The sequence below is a fragment of the Sciurus vulgaris genome, assembly GCF_902686455.1.
Source record: "Sciurus vulgaris genome assembly, chromosome: 16".
Lineage (NCBI taxonomy): Eukaryota > Metazoa > Chordata > Mammalia > Rodentia > Sciuridae > Sciurus > Sciurus vulgaris.
In genome coordinates, this window is record NC_136477.1 from 36,926,223 (window position 1) to 36,946,160 (window position 19,938).

Genomic DNA, 19,938 nt, shown 5'->3' on the forward strand with positions numbered 1-19,938 from the left:
TTTAGTCCCCAAAGCAGTGCCTGGCACAGAGTAGACCCTTGGTCAACCCTGGATGAGAGAATGAATCACTTTGTTTGGCTGATTGCTCTTTCTAGATCATCTTAGGTACTTAAGTCAGCCCAATGTGATTTCCCTGCTCCATTAAGCTGTACCAAGTCCTCGTTTTGGACTGTAGAAATTCTAGAGTTATCCCAAAGGGAATCTTTTCCATCCCCTTCCCAAGTCTCTAAACCTTCCTTTGGTTTCTGTCTCTGATGAACCATATGACATATTAGAATGGCTAGTCACCTTTCCAATTGGCTTCTCCCCCAGGCCCATGTTTTCTACTAATAGTTACTCCTCCCCTACTTTAGGATTATTTCTTAAAACGTTCTTGTTTGGCATACTGCTGACCTACAGTCTTATGAGCCTTAGACTCTGGAGCCAGGCCTAGTGGGGGCAGAGTGCTATGAACTGCAGATGCTGGGCAAGGCATTTCTGCATCTGTGTTTCCTCATCTAGTAAAATGGTAATTGTAATGTGATAGTATCAACCTCATCAGGTCCATGTGATGATTATGCAAAATAACATATGCAACATTTGGCACAGGACTGGGGAAATGGCAAATACTTGAGCAATTTTGGCAATTATCATTGTTAATGTTATGGGAAATGGACTGAAAGCGTTTCCTAAATCATCTGAGTTCCACATATTCTCAGTCATGCCTTGTTGCCAAATGAATCCAGACAATTTATTTCCATGATTTGTTCCTCTTATTTATTTTCTGGAAAGTATGTTATAAATTGAAGAAATCTCCAGAGATGGCAAGACAAAAATACTATATTTGCTCATTTAATTTCTCCTTTTCATAGGTAGTTGAGTACCATGAAGGGCAGGGGAGAGATACCACTCAGAGAAAAAGGTACAGAGACAGCATTCTGACTTTGTGAAACTGAGCGGCAGGACCCTCAGTCCCTTTTGACAGGTTCCCTGGCCATCAACACACTTTTTAGGATCAGTAGACCACTGCACGTATGGGGAGTCAACAGCAACATTATAGTGCAAAAATTGAGAGCATCACTAGGTTATAGATTTTGTTAGCTTCTAAACCCCTCTTCTTCCACTCAGTTTAACTTGTCCGAGCTCCATTTGCTCCACTGTGATATGTGGCTACAATATTAACTACCTCATGGGCTTTGTTCTGAAGCTTAACTAAGATAAGGCTACTGACACACTTTGTATGTTGTGAAACCTCTATAAAGTTAGATACTGTTATCAAAGATATTATTATGTAAAATGATAACTGTAATCAGATACTACCATGAAAGTATATGATATTATTTGCAGTGTTAAGTATAAAAAAACAAATTATGAATGTGATGAAGGACAGTAAAGGTGGCCATGAGAGATGACAGAGGACCTAACCCAGTACCAGGATCTTGGAACTGTTTTTCTGAAGAAGGGACAACTAACTCGAGACCTGAATAATCTGTAATTCTCAAATGGTGAACAGTATGGAGAAAGCAGTTTCTGGACCAGCATCTCTGATACTTCCCTGGTGCATTTGAGGAATGGGAAGAAAGTGAGGATGTAGCATTTTAAGTAAGGAAGAAGGAGCCGGCAAATGATTTAGGGCAGGGAGGGCAACAAGGGCCAGAGGCTCTAGGTGCTGTGGACTGCTCTGGGGGTTCCGAATCTTTATCTGGAGCACTGCAGGGAGGACTAAAGGGTTATCAGAAGGCCAACTCAGAGTGAAATGTCTTATAGCCAAGACCATGCTGGCTGCCTTATGGGGAGCAGTTGCAGGGCACAAGAGTGGAAGAGGAGATTACACTTGATGGTGACTGATGGGGTGGTGGTGGAGGAGGTGGAGGAAAATGGGATTGCTACCACCATAGGGTGGAAGGTGTCAGCACGTTTGAGGGTGCAATCCTAAGAGGATTCAAAATACTTTAGTTAACTGGGAAAGTGAAATGATTTTGGAAATATCGGAAGAATTGGATTTATTCCATAGAGCTTCAGAAAATGGAGCTAAGACCAAGAGGGGGGTAAAAGTTACGAGCAGGACAAGGACAGCTCGCCCTGACAAAGTAAAGGCCAGAATCAGAGGCATCTGCAGTGGAGGAGTCTGCTGGTGGGTCATGAGTTCACTGTCACCAGAGTGCTTCAGAGGGTGAATGATCACTTATTAGGGGATTCCAAATGAAATGGGTTTGAGGGTGCTTTTAATTTAAAATACTAAGATGTCATAATAAATTAGAACTGACAATTTAATTTTGTAACTGACTATAAATTAAGATTGCAGGGTGCATTTTGTAACAGATGTTATTTTCATTTAAAGTTATTCAAGACTCCTCATTGTCTGGGTTTTCATTGCAAAGTTTTTATCTTTAGGAAATTTGACATAAAACCAAAAGCGGTTGTGAGTTACATGCAATTGCATGTTTAATTTGCTTTGGATTTTTAGTATTTAAAAGTTAAGTTCCAAAAGGATTAGGGAACACTGGCAAATTGTCTATTTTCTTAGCCTATCAATGCAAGGGACACATACAGTCAAAAGTGTTCTTAACAATCACTTATAACTCTGCAAATTATTAGGCTCAGAACCAATCACTGTAACTTGATAGAGACTTTGAAAAGACAGGGAAGTTTACTGTAATCTTTCTTAAACTATTCATTGCTTCCAGTCACGTATATCTTCTTTCTGCCACATTACTATCATCTCAGTTTTACTTTCTACATTCTTATCAAGCAGAGCTCACACAATTTGCATCTCTAATGTGCAGGATCTTTCCTTTTTCCTGTTTGTTTATGTGGCATATAAGCACATTTTGTTAACGAAACTTTTCTTTCCTAGCAAGCTTTTACATTGTGAGAATAACTTAGCAGTTCTGGAGTTTGGGGTAGAAAATAAATATATCTTGTTGCTATGCCCAGTACCAGCATTACTATTTTTACCTTCCAGTACACTCTTAGGGGAGTATTGTCTGTTTTCTTTTAAAAAGGAAGAACATTTCCTTTTATGCACAAAATATTCCAATTGCCTTATTTTTCTCCCTGCGCCTGGTTGCATAAGCTGTCTGGCGCTTTGTTTCAGAGGCAGTCGTAATGACTAAAGAAGCTAATGCTAGCACTGAGCTCTAAGGACAAGTGGATCTTTACATTTTTTATACCACCTTCGACTGTTTCATAAAATGTGAAATAAAAGCAATTGAATACTGTTTTTTTCTCATTTTGTTTCCATCTCATCTCTCAGACTATTTATTGTAGGGACAAAGTGGGTGGGGAGAGGGGAACATCCCAGATTTTTTCCAGAATGAGATTTGATGCTTATTTGGGTTAGGGAATCATTGAAGCATCATACACGCTGAAGATATTCTATCAGTCTCCGGCATGTATTATGATTTTGATTCTGTCACTCAGTGGAAATTCTCTGAAATACCTAAGCTGGGAATTATTTAGAACAATAGAACTTCTGGTTGGAGATGTTCCTGGGAGGTGAAAAGTCTGTGGCCAACCATTTCGGGCTATGAATAATAGGTCACTTCTTTAGATGTTAGTGCTGAGTTTGCTTGTTCATTCATTCACTCATTGCTGGATACCTGTCAAGACCCAGATTCCATTTCACATGCTGAGAAGATCATAGTGAAGGTGGAAACACATCTTGCCCCTCAAGAAGTTTCCACTCCAGTGGTGAATCAGGTCATTGCAAGACAGTAATTATGGTAGTTTTAAGTACTTCAAATGCACACAGTGCAATGTGAGCATATAAAAGGGGAACAGCAAGTCTGTCTGAGGCAGTCCAAATAGTCTTCCTAATGGAAACTGGAAAAAGAGGGGTTTGGGCAGGAAGGTAAGGGATGGTATCTGGGAAAGCTCAGGGTACAAGCAGGGAAAAAAAAATCAAGCAAATGGACTAAAATAAGCAAAGAAATATGTGGCATAGAAGAGCCCCAGGCTGTTTGGAAAAGTGCAGGTAGGAGCATTTGCTGAGTTGCTGAGGGATAGGAAAGAGAGGAGGGAGATAAGATCCAGATCAAGTGGGACCTTACATGGCGTTCTGGGAATTTTAATTTTATCTCACTGGACTTGGAAGCTATTGAGAAATTTTAGAAGCCCCGGCAATCTGACCCAGGACCTGCATACTAATCATGGTGCTAAACTACATCTCCCTGCTGGTACCTTTTCCAATGATGCCAAATTTAGAGAGGGGAGAAACCTTGTAAAAACAAGCTTATGCTGCTTTTTGATTTAAAAAGCTCAGTAACAATTTACCTGCTAATGTTATTTTGAATCATTTTAAATATTTGCTGTCTGAAACTTCAGAATATTTGTGCTAACAAAAGGCCTAGAGGCTGGATTGTTCTTTTGCTCATATTTTTTAGCAGCTTTAGCCCTTTTTGCTAATGAAGTGAAGGTAGATGATGAACCTGATTTAATTAGAAGGCAAATTTCTACAACTTTGCTTTGTTTGTGATTATAAGTAAAAGTAAGAAACTTAAATACAAATATGTCATTATAGCACAGCACAGAACTGGCTTTATGTGCCTGTGACTAGTGCAGGCCCCTGTGTTCAAATGGTCCAGTACTTGGGGTTTAAGGCTCTGTATATAAGATTCTGAATTCTTAATAGTTTTATATTTGAGTCTGCATTTTGGAAATGAAGTCCAATGGACAAGGGGCATGTGCTGGGGGCTGGGAGTCTCGGCTCACATGAAGTCCCTTCAGCTCTCGCCCTTCTCAGCACAGGTTTTCAGCCATTTGTTTCCTGGTCTCCTGTGCTCTCCCACCTGGCCTCTGTCTCCATCCCCCTGTCTCTGTCCCATCTTCATGATGGTCCTCTACCTGATACTGCAATTGGATTGTGTCAGAAGAGGAGGCATATTCTATCTCCACCTTCTACCCCAGTGGGAGTATGGGAGCAGGCTAGAAGGTAGTCAGGATGGAGCAAGTGCCCTGCTGCATCTTGGGGAGCAAAGAAGAGGCGACTCCTGACCAGGCTGGCAGCACCATGGCACATCTGGTAGGAAACTTAGGGGGAGCCTCTTCCCACCCCTGGTCTGTGTACCAAGTACATCCCACCTGTACAGAGGTTGCGATCTCCTGGGAGCCACTCATCTACCGATGCTGAACTATAAGCAGGGGAGTTCGACTTCCCTACTTCCTACTGGAGCTCCCCATTTTCCTTGCAGGGGACATCCGGAGACTCTGTAGCTGGCCCTGTCTCCACAATCTCTTGCCTATATTTGTACATAATAAATGCACAGAGTGAACTTTGTTAAATATGAATTCAGCAGATGCACAAAATGCCTGTTATAAGCATAGTGCGAGCCCACTGCCTTAGAACTTAAAAGAAATCACAAAGATAGAGCAGAAAATGATCATGTCTTAGAATCTGATTGAAACTCTTATGTATTTTAGTCATGACTAATAAACTCTCTGGCAAATTATCATTTCGAATCTTATTTTGACTGCTATTGTGGAGAATAATTATGGACTGATGGAGACAGTAGACAGCAGCATAGGCAAAAGCCACACTGACTGAGGACGTGTTGCTAAGTCATATACAAAATGTGAATGTTAGATATTTTCCTCAAAATTCAAGTTAAATTTTATTGAAAAGTATGCATGATTCAGGGCAATTAGAGAATTTGAATTAACAAATAGATACCAGAAGTAATTAAATGTTATTGGTGTTTGGTTCCATGGACACAATAAAATAGCCTTCTAGTAGTGTTTAACTGTAATGCGAACAATACCCCTTTTATTATACTGAGTGATATACCTCCCAAGTCACATGTCAAATTAGTTACTTAAAATTGCTTTTGTTAAAGAAAAGTAAAATTGACGATGACAGTTTAGAGGTACCCTATGGCAAACTGCCTATAGCTGCACATCCAAAACTTAAATCATCATCATTTCCCCAAAATTCTATCTCCTATCATAAACAAAACACAATATATAAACTTTATATCCCTGTCAGCATGATTGAGTGAAATTAAACCTATCCTCTACAGACAAATCAACTTAAACAGCCCCAGTTGCCTTCAAAAGAATGATATGTAACAGAGTCAGTCACAAAAAAAGGTCGAGATACTTCCTCTTTTATGTTCTATAGACTGTGCTGTCAGGCAAGTCTTACGGTTTGGGGGAATGCTCTTTTGTATGCCCAGTGGAGTTCCACAGTTTAAAAATTTGATCCAGTTTTATTTTTGACACTATGAACATCTTAAACCTCTAAGTACCTGGATTGTATTTTATATTTATGACTTCGGGTTTTGTAAGACCAAATAATCAAATTGTGCTAATAATAACAACATACAGCTAGAAAAGGCCAATAAGTTGTGACTCCCCGCCCTCCACGAAACTGTCCTTCCTCTTGGTGCATCAAGAGTGATCATCCGGGCCTGTGTTATTGGGGTCCCTGTGTTTCCCCAACCAGTGAACTGGGAGTAACTTCAGAAAGGCTGTTGACCCACCCAGGAGAAGATGAACATGTCTGTCTAAGGAAGAACTTCATGCCCAGCCTGTCGCTCCTGCCTGCCAGCCCTGTCTCCCTTCAACTCTCTAAATACCTTTTGAGAAGTGTTGGATTCAAAGCTGTGCTTGATTCCTGTCTCATCCCGTGTTTTCGTGGGTGCAAATACCATGGTGAACTCACTGCAGGGATTTAACTGTGACCCTCCACCCCGACCCCCTGTCTGGTCCTGACATTGATTCAGTGTTGTAATTGGCTCATCTTCTCTTAGGTGCCTGACTCCTGATGCAGAAACCCGTCCAGACATTGTAGAAGTCAGTTCGATGATATCAGATGTCATGATGAAGTATTTAGACAACTTATCTACATCCCAGCTGGCCTTGGAGAAGAAACTGGAACGGGAACGGAGGCGCACACAGAGATATTTTATGGAAGCCAACAGGAATGCCGTCACATGTCACCATGAGCTGGGTCTGCTATCTCACGTGAGTGCTAATCTCTCGACCTCTTCACGATGCCCTCTGCTAGACTGTTTGAAGATGTTCCTGCTTGTTTTAAGAAAAATTCATTCAAAGTCAGGAAAATATTTGCTACATGAATTATATCAGTATTATGTACTTACATATTATATTCCTTTTATGTCATATAGATAAAATACAAATAACTCAATATGACCGGTCTTCCAAAGAACTAATCCATACTTCGTTGCATATTTTTACAAAATCAGAGGTGTCAAAAAGTTCTCCTGGCAATTCTTCATGTTTAAATTATGGTCTTTGTAGAAATAGCAGCGAATGCTTATATTTAATTTCTTCAGCATTCTGCACCTTTTGGAAGATGTATGAAATGGGAGTTAATTCAGAGATGGAAATAACATTTGCCTTTAAAATTTTTTTTACTGGTCTCTCTGTCATTGCTGTTTGTAGTAATGATAAAGATAAAATCGGACATATTTTAAATTTTTTTGCCAATAACCTGTAGATTATTTTGATATTTATGTGTTTCTGAACATAGCTTGAAGAAAGGATGCCATAGCTACCATTTCCATGTGTGCCAACAAGGGTGTCAGCCATGCTCTTCTTGTTGCTTTCTTTTCCCACCTCTGTGCCTTTGTTTAAACCTTGACCCATGTTTGAACCATGGTTTGCTTGCGCTCTGGGCTCCCCCAGCAGGGTCCATGGAAGGGATCCTTTAGACCACCAAGTGTTTTTTTCCTCTGTCCTGACAGTGGTGCCCGAGGAAGAAGGATCATAAAACTCATTCATGGTCAAGGTACCTGGTCACTGAATTCCTTCCTAGGACCATAAGACTTCTTGTACTCAACTGGGGAAAATCATATAAGACGTTGATCTCAAAGAGGAGATAGTTCTAACTTCTTGAATAATAGCATTTTCTGTGAATTCCTTTCTAAAGAGAAGAACACTAGTGTTTCATGGGTTTCTCTTGAGGGGTTTGGATTCCAGAAGTTGAAGATTCAATGTAGCGTTGTTTTTTTTTTTTTCTTTGTTTGTTTGTTTTTTCTTGCAGTGCTGGGGATTGAACCCAGGGCCTTGTGCATGCAAGGCAAGCACTCTACCAACTGAGCTATCTCCCCAGCCTGGATGTAGCATTCTTTTGGGAGGAACTCTTTCACCTTCATTGCCTTAAGTGCTGAGCCAGCTGTAACTTCACAGAACAATCCATGATGATTTTTTTCTAAGGCCTCAGCTTATGTTTAGGGGCATATAACTTGGAGTTATTGCCCTGATTGAACACAGTTAAATCTCATACACAGGGAGTGAGAGCTTACTATGCTTGTTATTTTACTGCCTGACTCTAAAAGCTAGGCAACAGTAAGAAACACATCTTTCTGTGTGTGCCACTTGCTTTCCTGATAGTAGACTAGAATCCTAGAGAGTTAGCTGTTTTTATATATATCTTAAGTACTTGGAGCCTTCTATTAAGTTCCACTCTGCAATGCTACTTAACCAACTTCCAGTGGGATGTGAAAGAGTCACTTAATATTAGATTCATGTGGCTGGCACGGGGGTGGGTGGAGTCAGTTTAAAATCAAACAGTTAAAAATCCTCTTATCTTAAACAAAACACCTTGAGAAGGACCATTTTACATATTTATTTATTTTCAGTTCTCAGTTATTTAAATAAATGCTGTGTTATGGAAAATTTCAAACATAGATGCAAAGCCTGTTTCCTGTGCTCACCACCCCCAGCTTCAATCATTAGCTTCTTGATGCCAATCTTAGGTCTTTTCTGTTCCCATCCACTTCTTACTCCCTGACTTTCCCAGATTACTTTGAAGCAAATTCCAGATGCCATATTGTTTGATCCCTCAGTATTTTGATCAATGAGAGACAGTTTAATGGTAGAAATCTAACTTTTGGGCCATGGCCAGGTAAGGCAAGGGGAAAGCCCTGGAGTCAAGGGAGGGGCTGTGAGGTTCTCACATCCTCATCTGTGGATTGCGGGGGAAATACTACCTACTTCCCAGGATATTAGAATTAAGGAAATTACTGTGCAGCTTCAAAAAGTGACATAAATAATTTTAAGATGGCATCCATTATGTAAAATGAGTAAAACTCATGCCGGAAGAATAGTTTGTTGCTGTAACTTACAAAGTGAATGCTAACTTGTCCAAGTGGTCATTAGCAGTAAATATGTTTGTCAATCATACAGCTAATACATCTATTTTGAGCATCTCCTGCTAGCCAGCCTCACAGAGTACCTGTGTGGAACACTCAGTCTTTTTGGACCATAGAGAAATGCTTTACTTTGAAGCAAAGTTTTTATTACTTCTTTAAAGAGTCACAAAATACCTTTTCCCCTTGTACTATTAATTATTATAATTATTATAATACTTAATTATTTTAAGTATGCTGATAATTTTTCCTTTCAAGATTAACCAGATATTAACTAAAGGGAAAAAAACAACTTGATTAAAGAAGTAAGGAGGAAATACTGCTTTTCATCAAAGGAAGGCATACAGTTAATTGGCATTATCTTCACGGGGTAACAATTATTATTTTTTAAAAATTTATACTCACACCAGTGCTGGTAGAGGAATTATGGGTGTAAAATGTTCCATCTTTTTTCTTAAACAGTATTATGATTGTTTCATTTCAAGTATAGTAGAATGTTCTCCCAGAGCTGTTAATGTCAATAATGGCGTTACACAATCCAATGATAAATGGTAGTGAAAGGGAACAGAAATTAGTGGGTTCAGTGGAACTTTTTGAGTTCCCAACAACAATAAGAGGATCCACTTGTGAATTACTAAAATTTTACAAATGAGCGGGTAAGCAAACAATTGACAAGAAACATTAAAGGCCCCAGTCTCATGGGTGAGTATGCTATTTACTCTCACATTTTAGTTTATTCTTAATTATGGCAATTTTCTTAATAGGCTAGTAAAGACAAGTACAAATACGTATTTCAAAAGGACAGACACGTCTTCGCTAATGAAGTTCACTCCTGTGTACTGTAGTTTACCCACTGGGAAAGTGAAGCAAGACATTTTCCTTTTGAAGAATGTTAGTTAACCTTTTTTAATTTTCGTAATTCAAAATAAGAGATCCTAAGGAAAGCACAGAGTTGAGAATGATTAGAATTAATCAAGAGTAGAATAAGGTACAATTTTTACTTAAATGTCTAATAATTAAAAGGCCTTATAATGGAGAGGGCATTGTGGCCCAACCCTGCTCAGTGTTTTGCCACTATGTGTTGAACACACACAATCATCACCTTAAGGTGTATTATTGTATGTATGAGACAGAAAAATCCATTTTAGACATTTCTAAAGAGCATATTGCAAATAGAAGGATAAGAAAAATTTAGTCATGAAAAACCTGGAGACTCAATGGAAAACTTACATTCTGTCCCAATTGTTGGGATTTGGGGGATACAGCTTTAAATTGATATTTGTGAGGGTAACAAATCATATGTCAACACGTACAAGCAGAACTGAGTTGAACGTTCCAGGGAGACTGAGTAGAAATCATGACCAGAGCGAATGCTTTCAGGGAGAGATCTGCAGGAACCACTTCTCTTCCTGTGGTTTGTCCTCATTGCCCCTGTTTTAAAGCTGAATGATGATTTCTTTCCTGTAGTTTAGCAAGTTCATTGAGTTTGGAAAACTGCTTTCACATCCATAAATACCTATCAGGGGGTGACACAGGGAAAAATAAAAAATGCTTGCTATCTGAAACTAATGATGAAAGAACAAAGATTTGTTTAATGTCTTCTGAATGTAAAGCATTATGCTTGGTATTGTGAAGGTTATAAAAAAATTACAAACAATGATCCCAGTAGTGAAGTAGCTTATAATTTACTTGGGAAGACAAGATCAATAAACATATTCAGGAGGACGTGTCTCATGATTCAGGACAGTTCGGGTAGACAACAAATGAGATATGTGGGGATACCTCAGGAAGGCTCCCCAAGCAAACAGGGAAGATGAGGCCTTCATCACTGGAATCAGAAATCACTCCTGGACGGAAAAGGACAGTAAAGTGCAGAAACTCCAGATATGCACCCTAGCTCATTTAAGACCAGGAATTAAACTTAGAAAAGGTACCGTTTCATGCTTAATAGGCAAGGAAAGGGAAACCAGGAGAAGTTAAAAGACTTTTCCAAGGTCATCCAGCCCATTGCTGACAACCCCAGGACTGAAACGTGGATTTGCTGATTGACAGTGCATCTTTTTATATTTATAGTTTGAAGAGTCTGGGTGTTACATGGTAGAAGTTTGGCAATACCTGGTTAAGGTGTTTGGATTCAATCCTGTGGGTACATTCTGTGGGATTTGGTGTGAACTAAATCCTTGAATTTCCCCAAAGTACCTAATAACCAAATTGCTAACTAAAGGTTAATTCTCATTTAGTCTACATATCCCCTTCTTGATTTTTTTCCTTTGGTGGTTTCCAATATACTCCCCTATCCTTGTTTCCATCTTATCTATCTAATACCTCTCATTTGTCTTTTCCAACCCTGGACTCTTAACATTAGACATTTTGCTTTTCTTCTTGCATTAGCCTTGATTGAGCTCCAACTAACTCCATGGTTTCCATTTCATATGAATTTCAGCAAAATCAGTTGTGCAGAATGGGAACTTCATTTTCTGTAATCATATATCATTTTGTTTTGAACTACTGTTCCCGCTGATGGCAGTAAATGGTAGATGTGGCCAGTATTAATTATGCCAGACCAATTACATCAGTCTCTTTTGGTCTAAAAGTTCCTTTCATGTTCCAGAGTCTTTCTTTTCCATCTCCTCTTCACCAGATGCAGCTGGGTGCAGGAAGAAGAGTGAGCATCCCCATGTCTCACTGTGCTGCCTTGCTCTGTTGGCCTCTGCTGACTTTAGGTGGATTTGGACAACCAACCTCTGTTCGTGTTAAATGTTTATGGTTGCGGTAAATGTTTATGGTCGTGGGTATGAATGACCCACGATGCCACAACCGTCTCCCACCATGGGGTCACTGTTCTTCTTCCTCCTTTGAGGCTGGATGACTCCCTTGGTAGCATCCTTGGTTTAAACAGTCTATTCTCTGGCCCCCAGGACAGTGGTAGCCTGTCAGCACCACAGCCATCTCTGCAGTCAGTGTGAGGAAGAAAAAGAAGGAAACTTTCATGTGTCCTCATTTTTTTTTTTTTTTTTTTTTTTTTTCTCAGTCTCCTGTCAGGTTTCTTCCTTGAGCTTCAGAACAACTTTCCAGTTCCCATCGTCTCTGCCATAAACTGCCCCTGCATCCACCCTGTCTTCTCTTGGGTTTCTCTCTCTCTCTCTCTCTCTCTCTCTCTCTCTCTCTCTCTCCCTCTCTCCTGTTTGGGGATGGAACCCAGGGTCTTACATATGCTGGGCAAGTACTCTCCCGCTAAGCTCCAGTCCAGTGCCCTCTCTTGGGTCTGTGAACCTCAGCCTTGTGGTTTACCAGGTCTCAATGGTAGAAGAGCTCTGAGAGGAGATATGTACAAAACTTCCTAAGACAGCAAAGTCCACTGGCATGTTTCACCACCCAGTTTCCACACCCATTCTCTGGCTCCCCAGAGCTGCCTGATCCTGCGTGCTAGGCCTTAATTTTTTTTTTTTTTTTTTTTTTTTTTTTTTTTTTTTGCTGTACTGGGGATTGAACCTAGGGCCTTGTGCTTGCAAGGCAAGCACTCTACCAACTGAGCTATACCCTCACTCCCTAGGCCTTAATTTTGAACTGCTGACTGCTGTTTGCTTGCATGTCTAAAGGTGCTCATACCCAGCAAGTTCTACAGCAAATGGATTCTTGTACCCTAACCGAGTCCTGTTCTATATCCCCTTATCACCTTGGAATCTTAACATCTTCAATTCATGCTCCCTCAAATGCTACCTCCCTTTTGTGAGCAAGTGCTACCAAGTCTGTCTTTGAAATATCTGACCAGTTCACCCTCTTCTTTAAGCCTCTGGGGACTGAACCTAGGGCCTCAAACATGCCAATGACATCTTAACCTTTCAGTTCTCCTTCTCATGATCTCGCGGTGCCTCATTGCAGTATCCAACATTCTTGCCTCTAGTCTGTCCCTCACCTCTACTGGTGACACAGTTTGCCACCTCTGCAGTGCTCTTTAGGAAATGTACGTGTCAGGGATGGTGGGGGTATCATTGTTGTTTATCTCTGTGACTTTGAATGCTGTGGTGTTTAAGGGGCAGTAGCTAAAGATGCTAAAATTATGCTGTGTGCAGGGCAGGCCTAGAGAAAGTGTGTGAAGCAGCTCCAGTAGGAGATACATATTAATAGATACATTGCAAAGAACTGGCTTCCGTGATTGTTGGGGCTGGGGAGACAACTCCAAAGACCCTGGGGGAGGGCCAAAAGGAGGGGCAGCCTGGAAATCTAGGGCATAGGCGGGATTTCTTCATCTCAGAGAGCCCTTGGCTCTGCTTTGAAGACCTGCCAACTGATCAAATCTGTTCCGCCCAGATTATCTAGGATTATCTCTCTCAGCCATCCTCTACAGGTCTACCTAAATTATCTTTAAACCAAGCAAACCAAAACAAAACTACACATCTGATCTGATCTTGGTAAATCATCCCATACTTGAGATGATGAAAAATTGTTCATGTAGTGAGTTAAGAGAGAGTTTTGTTTTTAAAAAGATTTCTGTGATAACCTAATATTGTCAAGCAGTTACAGTATAGCACATATAAGTATCATTTTAAATTTCATCTACTTTAGAGAACAAAGCAGCAGGTACAGCCCTTACTAGCAAAGATTATTTTTTAAATTCGTGAACTCTTCAGAAATTCACTTCATTGTGGAATTCTTATTGCACTTTTCTAGTATTACCTGTTTTGTGTTCTTAGCAAACTCTATGACAGATATTTGATATCTTTTTTAAATTCTCAGGTATCTTTATAGCTGACCATGTAATTGAACCAATATGCAGACATCCAGATTCCCATTTTCTTAGTGCACATTTTTTTTAAATGTGCTATTTATTTGTCTGAGTTGCTTTATTTTTATTATACCAGATGCCAATTACAATTGCTGTGCACACTACCAAAGGCATGTGTCTGCAGTCCTCCACTAAGAGATTAAATTAAGCCATGTAGAAAATGATGTGTTCTAAAAGGACAATATTTTTGTGAACATCTTTGCTTTTATTGTCTGGTTAATTGTTGACTGAATTTCCCCCAAGGCTGTGAAAATGCAACAAGTAATGACGCAGAGAAAGAAGCATCAGGAAAAATCATGACTTGGTTTGGAAATGTTCTTACTGGTTATGTTTTGAGAAACTACAGCCGTGCCTGATGGGCTCCCCACACAGGGACACAATGCCGGGTACCCACCCTGCATCCTCTCTTTTAAAATCGACATGTGATTTATATGCACCAAAACGGACAAATATTTTAAGTGCTTAGTTCAGTGGCTTTTGACGCATATTTATTTCCCATCCAGAATGAGATTCAGAACATTTATGTCACCTCGAAAAAATTTCCTCATTCCTGCCTCTGGACAGTTCCCTGTCCAGGACAAAGACTGTGATGGCTACATCCCTAGTGCCTCCCCCACTCCTTTTTTAAAAAATTTTTATTTTTATTTTTTTAAAGATTTTTTTTGTTCTAATTAGTTGTACATGACAGTAGAATGCATTTATACATTTTGATAGATCATACATAAATGGAATATAATCTCTCATTTTCTGATTATATATACTGCAGGATCACACCAGTCATGCAGTCATACATGTACATGAGGTAATAATGTCTGTTTCACTCTACTATCATTTCTACCTCCACATCCCTTCCCGTCCCTTCAGTGCCCTCTACCTAATATAAACTAACTCTGTTCTTCCCTGTACCTGCCTCCCTTATTGTGAATTAGCATCCACATATCAGAGAAAACATTCAGTCTTTGGTTTTTTGGATTTGGCTTATTTCACTTAGCATGATATTCTCTAACTCCATCCATTTACCAGCAAATGCCATAATATACCACATTTTCTATGTCCATTCATCTGTTGATTGGTTTCAACCTAGATGCCCATTCCAACCTAGAAACTCAGCCCTTTTTATCTTTTATTTTGAGACAGGGACTCACCAAGTTGCTGAGTCTGACCTCAAACTTTTGATTCTCCTGCCTTAGCTTCCCAAGTCACTGGGATTACAGGTGTGCACCCCTAAATGCAACAATGGTATTTTTTGGAAGTGTAGGACATTTTAATTTTGATAAAGACCAATTCATTTATTTAGTTTTTTGCTTGTATTTTAAGCAAACAATACTTTTAGATTATGACACTGTTTTTCCCTTCTTTATTAGTGTCATTACTTCTGGAAAACCTGTATTTGCATTAGGAATAATAAAGAACTTATCTGTTTTTTATACTAGCTATTTATGAGGTAGCAGTGAAGCATTTTCAACAGTGGTAAATATGATAATGGATTTTTAGATTGAATTGTGATGATCAATTCATTCCCTGGTTTATTTAATTTATAGTTCATTACTGTGTTCCAGTATTTTAAAGAAGTTCAATTTAATAGTGTATCACAATAACCTCATAACTACATCATGGTAGCAAAATTTTTAGCTTTATATACATATTTTTGTTAGGAATTTCAATGTTATACAATGACAAGTAAGATTCAAACTTACAAATATTTTTTATTGTATGATCCTTATAACTTTGTTTTTGGTGCACTAAAATGTCAGTTTTCCTAGTTTAGTTTTAGCTATTGTTCTCCTACTTGATGTGTGGAGCATAGAAGAGAGGAAGTGCTTCCAGATTCACAGGCGAAATTAGACCAGGGTGTTGTCCAAACAATTTTGGAGCTGAAAGATTTCTACTTCTCTGACATGGTGGAGCTGAGACTCCCAGAGGGAACTGGAGAAGAGCCCCCTGCTGCATCTGCTGGAGTGAGCAGCTCCCTCAGCAATGCCTGATCTATGTGGTCCCTTCAGTGATTGACCACACTGGCTGGGTTTTTTAAAATACCTTGAAATTTAAAGACTAAGTGTGCTTAGTCATAGGCAGTCGATGATCTTTCTACTATTTCGAATTTTCTTTGTGATATCTCCCATGAAAAGCATGTAGTTTCTCCTATGGAAAGTGTGTGGTTTGTCACAGATAAAAATAACCTTGACCACATGAATTTCTGTCCATCACCTAGTAGCTCTAAATTTTTAAAAATTTTAGGGCAGTTATTAATAAACAGAAACAACTGCTAGAGATATAGCTAGTAGAATATGAATATTTCAGAATCTGTAAGAAATGTTTCTTACAGAAGAAATAGTGTTTTGTTTTGTTTTGTTTTTTTGCAGTGCTAAGATTTGAACCTAGGATTTCAGGCAAGTGCTTTACCACTGAGCCACATTGCAAGTCAAGAAACAGTTTATTTTTTATGGTTCTAAAGTAAAACATGTATCGGCTACAGCTGGTATTATGCTTTATATTTATTTCTGACTTTTCTTCCCCTCTTTTCTTATAAAACTAGCATTCTGGGCAATTCAAAAAAACTGTACTAGTTTTAATATAAAGGGTTCTTTATTCTTTCTCTCCTGTCACAGTTAATTTGGACAAAATCAGTCTGTTGCTGTTAGAATTGCTATTCAACTAAAAATGTATTATGATCTGCTGCACACATAAAAAATTACATTCTAATGAGAAAAACTGAGCTAAACATAATTGTGCCTATACCAGAACTGTGACAGGAAGTGTCTCATAACAGTGGTGATTTCCATATCAGTGATAATTTTATTGTCCGATATGCATTGTATTCTCGTTGCTGCCATATTGATGCCCAGAATGTGTCCATCCATTCCTAGGAGATGCAGATGCAAAAAAAGAAAATGAGAAAAGAAAAAAAAAAAAAAAAAAAAAAAAAAAAAACTAGTTAAATCCCTCTCTTACTCCTTGAAAAGTCTTAAGTAATGGGAAAGTAAAAAAGATTATAGCAGCCATATTCTATCCCAAAAAGCTGTACCTTTTTTTTTTTTTTAACCTAAATCCCTTTATAAGTTTATGTACTTGTTGGAGGTATCTTCTATGCACATCTTAATGACCTCCATGTTTACAGCAAAAGTATCCAGTCGTCCTCTGCCTTTGGCCAGTGCCTGCTGGGTTCTAAGGGCATATCATCTTTGCTGAAGTGGCCACCTGGAAGACAGATGAGCCCCATAATTTCCCAGAAGTGCACATGGGAAATAGGAAGGGAGAAGTCCTCTTCTATTCATAGGTGCATCACCAGATTGTCCCTTCAGCCCCTAAGGGAACAATGTAGGCTCCTGAGCAAGATCCAAAAGCATGAGAGTTGAAAACATGTTCATTCCATAAGGGACTTTACCTGCTTTTCTGGTCCTTTCCCTTCGATATCAACTCAGGACAATTTACTAAACATTTGCTATATTTAGGACATTGTACAGGGGGCTGAGGATGTAACTCAGTGGTAGAGTGCCTGTCTAGCATATGATAGGCCCTGGGTTCAATTCCTAGCATCACACACACACAAAGATTTGCCAGGTACTGAGGTAAAAGGAAAAAAATAAAATAAATGAAGACCTCTGGAAATCACATTAGGAAGAATGTGCCCACAGTGGCATATGGCTTATAGTAAGGACAAATCTATATTGATTTTTCAAAGTAAAATCTGCTATAAGATATTACAGAAATACAGGTTTTTAGAATCAAGACAACTACAGATTCTTATTATACTTTCCATTCTTATAAAGTCTAGAAAAGCACTTCTTTCAGACTGTAAATTCCCCTTTATCAGAATTTATACAAATACCCAACTGTGTATGGGTATAATTTTGGCATTTGCAAGGGATGGTTGATTTACAGCCTGATTCTTGGGTATTGGTGGCAAGTCAGGCTATTGGTATCTGGAATTGCCTGACTTATAGTTTCTCCTCACTCTTTAGTTGTGTGAAGAAAATTGACTTCCTCCGATTTCTTATCCATGTATATTCTTTTTAAAAAAATATTTTTTAGTTGCTGATGGATGCAGTATCTTTATTTTAGTTATTTATTTTTATGTGGTGCTGAGGACTGAATCCAGTGTCTCTCACATGCCAGGCAAGGGCTCTAACACTGAGCCATAACCCTAGCCCATCCATGTATATTCTTAAGAGAGACAAATATTTTACTAAAATTTGGGTAGTTGTAGAGGTATATGAATTCTTGTACCTAATTGCATTGGTACAATAAAGTTTTCTCAACTTAAAATTTCTCCCTCATCTTTTTCCAACATTGATAGCATTGACATATCTTGGGTGTATAGTCCTTAGAGGGTTGGAAATGCCAATTATGATCTTTAGAATAGGCAGGATATAACTTATTTAGATTTAAAAAGGACCTTAAGGAGAAGTGCTTAAATTTTTTTCTAGGTAAATTTCTAATGACTTCTGTTGAGAATAGAGGAAGCAGAATTCTGTGGATTGGTATAGGAAAAAGAGGTGGGCTTGAAAAATGCTGAATGAGTTTCATGGTAAAGGTTTAGGCCTTAGAAGAAGCTCCTGGGTTTGGCATCAGGGGCTAAGCATGGGCAAGGCTGAGGAGGGCATTAGAAGTCCCTTACTACCCTTTTGGAGACATTTCTACGCAGGACACATTCTGGTCTGCCAAAAGGGTCCAAAGCATTTCCAATCTCAGGTTCTAAGTGAGAAGAGCAGGGTGGATCCAGGAGGCAGAAGTGAACAATTCTGAGTCATAAAATCAGACTTTAAGTATTGGGGAGACTGGCCCCAGGAAATTGGAGTAAAAGTGCTCTTTCAGCTGCATATTAACTTCAACAAAAGAATAAACTTGATGAAACTTTGAAGGAAAAAAAACTGAAAAGATTCTTGGGGAAAAGAGATAGTGAACTATAACCGAATGCAGTGTTTACAATGCACAAAATGTTTTGTATTTTCTTTTCTTTTTTCATCTTGAAAGCACTCCTAGGTTGACTCCACTTACACCTGGGGTCTTAGATTTTCTTTATCTGCACATTGTATCACCATGGAGGTTTTTAGGCACTTGCCCCTTGAGGATGTGGGTGTCACCTTAGTTGTAGGAAACAAATATCTGAAATAAATCGACAAACACAAACTGATGTCTCAGGTGGACTTCATTCATTGTTGGGGGCCTCTCAGCAAAGAAAGGATGGTTGACTTGTGCCTGATCAATCTTCGACACAATTCATGAGAGAAATTCTTCTCCTTTCAGTAAAGGAAGACTTTTGCTTTCTTCTCACGCTCTCCAGCTGTTCGTTCACCTTTCCTCTTCCATGGCTTTTCTTCCACTGTCCTTTTGTGTCCATGATCTGTGCCTTAGGTTCCTTGGGGCTGTTCAGCCCCACAGAAGTTTCTTCACATTTGCTGCAAACAGTCCCACACAGAGAACCTGTGAAGTATTGAGAATTACTTGGGTTAAGGAAAAAGGGGGCACTTTTCTTCTGAATCCTATGTAGTTGCTTCTCCAGCATCTTTCCCTGGAAAAATCAGTGCTTCAAGCATTTGATAGCATTAATCTTTCTTCTTTTTTAGTTGAATCTTAGACATACTTTCACAGTTTCTAATAATCCATGATCAGATCAATGACCTGGGGGAGATCTCACAATAGGAACGCTCCCATGCCTTTGGAGCATCCTCGAGGAGCTTGCGTCTAGTTCCGGAAGGAGAGGCAGGTACTAACGTGGAGTCCTGAGTGCTTCGAGAGCCTTCTTCACTGCCATTCTTCCATTTTAAGGGGACCTCATCTCTCTCTCTCTCCGTGGTGTGGCTTAGTCTGCTACTGATTTTCCTTGCACCTGCAATGGTGCTGAGAGGATTCGACAGCAAATATTTTGGAGAAAAAAACTTAAAGGAGAGAAATTTTTGCTGAGTTGGTACATGGTGTATTCCTCAGAGGTGCAATTGGTTCTTTTTTTCAGCGGATTGTACAGGTCTTTGTTACAGAGCCCTCTTGCCTCCTCCCGTCCTTTTTGTCCAAGGGTAGCTCGTAGACCTACTTTTTTTTAAATTTTGTATTTGTGGATTG

At 39.2% G+C, this 19,938-nt stretch overlaps 1 protein-coding gene across 6 annotated transcripts in view; it reads left to right on the top strand.

Moving 5' to 3' along the window:
• The window catches only part of NEK10 (NIMA related kinase 10), a 218,795-nt gene that overhangs the window by 140,401 nt on the left and 58,456 nt on the right, over positions 1–19,938 (top strand). For all 6 annotated transcript variants that reach the window (XM_079114271.1, XM_079114272.1, XM_079114273.1 and 3 more), the window contains one exon: positions 6,729–6,942. In XM_079114271.1, coding sequence (XP_078970397.1) covers positions 6,729–6,942 — 214 coding nt within the window. The remainder of the gene's footprint in view (positions 1–6,728; positions 6,943–19,938) is intronic.